Raw genomic sequence first — 5831 nt, forward strand, 5'->3', positions numbered from 1 at the left:
GAAGCCCGTGTGGAATGCGGTTCTGTTCAAAATGAAAAAGAGATGCGCACTTCTTGGTCATGTCGCCTTTGTGTCATATTTTCTCCTCTAAATTATAACTCTCTTCACTGCGGTATACAGTGTTTAATGCCTTGCAAATACAGTACCGTAATTTCTGGCCTACAGAGCGCACAAGTTTAGAAACCTCACCCAGTACATTTGTAAAGGAAATACCATTTGGTACATACATAAGCCACACCTGTGTAAAAGCCGCAAGTGCCCACATTGAGACACAAGATATTTATATATATATATATATATATATATATATATATATATATATATATATATAAGACGGTACACAGAAATATTTTTTAAAGTTTTAATACCTTAGCTTAGCTTAACACAGCAGGTAAAAAATAAAAAAAAAAGCCACGGCAGCTACACAGTAGCAAGACGCTAGTACGGGGCTAACGCCAGCGTGACGCTAACAGGGCCGGTTAAACAACAAAAACATACCGGTAAATATCACTGAAACACAGCAGCAACAGGCTAGCACAGCCCTTATGATAGCGCAGCGCTAACACGGCCGGTTAAAAATCATACTGGTAAAAGTCTCTTCCTCGACACATATATTCCACCGTCCTCACGCTTACCTTTTCCGCTCGAGTACCCCCTTCCGGCATCACCGCATAAACCGCAGGGTGTAAAGCGTGTGAAAAAAGTCACGGTAGTCAAAGTATGCAAGCTCCTCAAACGGGCGGAAAAAATATCCCTAAATCAATTGTGTTTCTTCAGGGAGAGAGCAAAAAGTCTTGTCCTTTGCCCATTTTGAAATATGATGTTGCAAGCGTATGAGGGTCATGTCGAGGAGAACCAATCACGAGGCTTTGTTGGCAACTTAGTTTTATACATGAGGTCACAAAGGAACTCGAGGACAACAACCGCAAGGCGTCCTTCCATTTTGCGTTCATGACAAGACAATAAGGAAGAGAGGCGGTCAAAATGGCATCCATGTCCAGATTTTGGGTCCCGCTTACGTGAGGCTGTGGAGGGAATTTCACCTTTATTCTCCTCTAGCAGTCACCACAAAAGGCCAACAGATGGCAGCAGCATGGCTCTATACATATTTGAAGTATTTTTATTTTATTTTTTTTACTCCAAAAAGAATTTCCCTCCACATCTGTGATGACTTATGGTGCTTAAAGGCCATTCAAGGAAGTCAACATTGATAGAATAATGACTTTTTTTTCCCCACATAAACATTCAAATGTATTCCAAAATAGAAAAAAAGGAAACATTTCATGCAATTAAAATCAATAATTTGGGGATCAACCTTTTATCTAACTTACACTTCATGCTTGACATACTAATAATAAAGAAAAAAAACATCCAAGATATTTCTTGGTATCAGTTGTCTACGGAGTATTTTAACACACACACGTGTATATATATATATATATATATATATATATATATATATATATATACGTGTGTGTGTCCCAAAAAATGTATATCCACTAAATAATATTTGTAAATTCTTTTACATGTTAAAAAATATTCGTATTATAATAAACATGTTTACAATTATTTAAAGTGTAGCGCAAGCGTAAATTCTTGGGGAACAATAACTACTTGTATTCGTGTATGGTAAAGTGTGAAAAGTGAAGGCTACGACTAGATCGTGTCGTTGTCAATGACGTAGATTGGTTGTTGTTTTGCTCCACGTGGAGGAAATGTGTCGGAAGTGACGACATTCATGGGCGGGGGGGGGTGCGATTCGAAAAAACTTTTACGTAATTAAAAAAATCTCACATTAAATAAAAGAATAGGAGGTTTAAAAACACATTTTACAATATCACAAAATGATGACGTGAATTTTTTTAAATGTAAAAATACACATCTTGAAATAAATACACAAATATTAGAATGAAACTGAAAAATACACATATAGTCGATAATAATACAAAATTATCACAAATTGCAAAAAAAATTTAGGCATGACAAATAATACTCATTTGTAAGGAAAATTTATAAATACACTAATATTGCAGAAAAATACATAGTTTGGAAGAATAGAGATGTTAAATAAAAAATACACATACTATCTTTGATAGTAATAGAAAAGTATCCAAGTATCACATTTAAACGTATTCGAAGAAAAATAGATTTTTTTAAGTATGAGAAAAAAGAACAATATGAAAAAAATCATTATCATTTGATAATGATACACAAGTATCACACATAAAATACCCCCCTATTAGAAAGAAAACACACAAATATGAGACAACTATATTTGGAAAATAATAAATATTAGACATGAAATGTACAAATCGTACAAGAAAATACATAAATAACAAAGAATGCAAAAATATGTCAATAAACTTTCTCACGGTAACTGTAAAGAATAGTGTACTTTTGAACGTTTTACTTTTTCTGTTGATGTTAAAAAAAGTAAAATTTTTAAAACTTGTTTCGTATGAAGAAAACCCAAAAGAGGAGCAGTATTTTGCTTTTTTCTGGAAATGAACTCGATGACAATCAGAAAACGTGTTATTTTTTTGGGGGGGGGCGAGGTGGCGACTGATTTAAAGCCATAAAGAGTATAGTAAGAGCCTGAAATAAAAAAAAAAACGCTTAGTAAGCAAAGTCCAACAACGTAGCAGTGGTGTTTTTTTTTTTTTTTTTTGCTTCCACGTCGAAGAAAGAGGCTTAGCAGTTGTGACGTCACGCGGAGCTACACGGACGTGACGTCTGACTCCTCTTTGAAGCCAGATCACGTGGAGAATATGTCGGCACTTTAAAACAGGTGTCCACAATCCAACTTCCGGGCCAAGTTGCGTTTCGGAGCGGAAGTCGCGATGTTGGAAGCCGGTAGTTGTTTTGTTATTTTGTTTTTTGCCACCGTGTACTCATTTGACATGTACACTCGCGGCCACGGCCCATCGTTGGTGTCACACCCGCATAAAAAGCGGAGGGCAACCCGAAAACCCAACGCACGCTGAGGGAGACCAACCATGGGCGTCTTCATTTCGCGACTTTTTGCCATGTTCACTGCCAAAACTCCGGCCAGGATTCTAATGCGTGAGAGCAACCTTCATTTCTTCATTTCTTGTTACTATTGAATTATTGTATAAATGCTTTTTGGAGTTGTAGGGTACCGGGAATTCATTGCAGGTTAGATGAATCAATGGACGAGCTAATAGAGTCTACTGGTTTTGAAACAAAATATTTTGATGTATTCAAAATAATGTATTTAATTTAGTCTCTTGCACACACAGCCCCAAGAAAAATGCCATCTTCGTGTTTGAATTGATATAGACCAAGCACAATGTATGCAAGTAAATACGTGCCACCAGGATTTGGATTTGTAATGCCACAAAAAACAGGATTTGAATTTCAAATGTAAATTGATCACAATTTCAATAGTCGTATTTCAGTGTTACTTTTCAATGTTAATAATTCAACTGGTCAGAAGCGAACATCCAGCCAATCGCAGTTACGCTTTCTTACGCACGTGATGTCACACACTAAGAAAGCCTAACTGGATTGGTTTGCTACAATTCGCTGTCTGAAATTCCATCCATCCATATTCTTTACCGCTTATCCTCACGAGGGTCGCAGGGAATGCTGGAGCCTATCCCAGCTGTCAAATTCAACCAGCTACAATTCGCTGTCTAAAATTTACCGTCTTTGCCACCAGGTATGGTTACTTCAGGTCAGAACCAAACAGCCAGCCAATCCAGTTAGGCTTTCTTAGTATGTGACGTCACGTGACTAAGAGCGTAGCTGCGATTGGCTGGCTCTTCGCTTCTGACCAGTTGAATTGTTAACATTGAAAAGTCACACTGAAATCCAACTATTGAAAATGTGATCACTTTACATTTCAAATTCAAATCCTGGTGGCACTAATTTACTTCCATACAATGGAAATACGATGAAGATAATGCAGCCCTTATATTTATAAATTATCATTTTTACAGTTTAGAATGCAGTAAAACCTCGAACGTGATCATTTATCATGCCCATCGACAGTTATTGATTTCAAATATTGACATTAACGGGGAAGACTGGCAGTTCATGACTTTAGATAACGCTGACAAATGATGTGGAGACATTTCTTTTTAACATATTTCTACTATGAATGCAAGTGATAGTGTTGGTGTGTTTTTTTTTTGTTTTTTTTGTTTTGCATGTCCCAGTGGGTCTGGACGCCGCCGGTAAAACGACGTTGCTGTACCGGATGAAGCTTGCCGAGGTGGTCACCACCATCCCCACCGTGGGTTAGTCCCCAAATTGGACAGAATTAAAACATAATGTCACGTTTGGAGAAATCACAAGACGTTTGCTTTGGGTGCAGGATTTAACGTGGAAACGGTTGAATATAAAAATATCTCCTTCACTGTTTGGGACGTCGGCGGGCAAACTGTCATCAGACCGCTGTGGAGACACTACTACTTAAACACTAATGTAAGTACGCTACACGTATGTCAGTACGCGCTAATACTCTACACAAACAAGAAAGTATAACCAGTACGTACTACTACACACTAGTACAGTGGCGCCATGGTTCTCGACCATAATCTGTTCCAGAAGGCCGGTTGAAAAGTGAAACGTTTGAAAACCGAAGCATGTTTTCCCATTACAATGAATGCAAAATGAAATAATGCATTCCAAGCCTAAAAAAATGTTTTATGAAGCGATTGTTGTTGTTTTTTTTTTTAGCTTTTTCTGATAACAAACTGCATAGTAGAAATAGATGTATAGTTTAAACCCTTTATATAATTAAATCATTTAAGAAATATGTTTATTTTTTGCTTAAAATGCATGCTTTAGGAGTAGAGTATGCTAGGCCTGGAGTGCTTTGCTGTAGCGTTACGTCGTTTCCGTTTTTTCGGGGGTGCGTTCGAAAGCACAATAACAAAACATCGTGGGTCAGCTGGTCGGGGTGTTCGACTCGCGATTTTTGCTCGAAAACCAAAGCAAAAAAAAATCTCGAAATTTTCATTCAAAAACCGATTTTGACAACAGCAGAGACGTTCGAAAACCGAGGTACAACTGCACTCAAATTGTCATCATCCCAATGTGGAGCTACTCCACAAGCATGAATGTAAATAGTGTAAAGATCCACACGTGTGTGTATTTGGATTTCATCAAATTCCTTTTCATAAATCCTTTTTTTTTTTCCCCAAAAAATGTCAATAATCCTGTGTCCAGGGCGTCATCTTCGTGGTGGACAGCAACGACCCTCACAGGCTCAAAGAGGCCGCGGAAGAACTGCACGGGATCGTAAGTTATTAGTCAATTGATAATTCATACAGTGGACTGGACGGTTTTTCAATTTTTTTTTTATCGATGGGCAGCTGGAAGACGAGTACCTGAGGACGGTGCCGTTGCTGGTGTTGGCCAATAAGCAGGACCTCCCTCAAGCCATGACGGCCAGCGAGGTCGCCGAGGGGCTGCGCCTGTCGGGGGTCGCGCAACCGGTGGGTGACGCCAAGGAAATTTGGCACACCAGTGAAATCCCTTTAATGGTTTTTTCACAAAAAGACAGTTTCCGATTTTTATTCATTTTCATTCATTTCGCATTACATTAACAAATGTGTGTGTCTGTGTGTAGTATTATGTCCAGGCGTCCTGCGCAGTGAACGGGTCGGGTCTGGTCGAGGGTCTGGATTGGCTCTCCAGGCAGATCCAGAAGCAGTTTTAGCCGACTTCTTCCTGCCGGGTCCTCACCTCAGCGGAAGGGTTCTGGTTCAAGAGTGAATCAAATCTGTTTTATTACATTCATAACAAATGTTTGGTGGAGATTATTATATTGTACATATTTGTTCACAATAAAATAGCTACGG

At 38.5% G+C, this 5831-nt stretch overlaps 1 protein-coding gene across 1 annotated transcript; it reads left to right on the forward strand.

The window, feature by feature from the left end:
- Positions 1-2803: 2803 nt before the first annotated feature.
- On the forward strand, positions 2804-5831 carry LOC133507095 (uncharacterized). The gene is made up of 6 exons (XM_061831727.1): positions 2804-3063; positions 4182-4262; positions 4340-4449; positions 5197-5268; positions 5343-5465; positions 5600-5831. Exons 1-6 carry the CDS (start codon positions 2997-2999, stop codon positions 5687-5689), a joined length of 543 nt encoding a protein of 180 aa, XP_061687711.1. The 5' UTR covers positions 2804-2996; the 3' UTR covers positions 5690-5831.

The sequence above is a fragment of the Syngnathoides biaculeatus genome, chromosome 10 (genome assembly GCF_019802595.1).
Source record: "Syngnathoides biaculeatus isolate LvHL_M chromosome 10, ASM1980259v1, whole genome shotgun sequence".
Taxonomy (NCBI): Eukaryota; Metazoa; Chordata; class Actinopteri; order Syngnathiformes; family Syngnathidae; genus Syngnathoides; species Syngnathoides biaculeatus.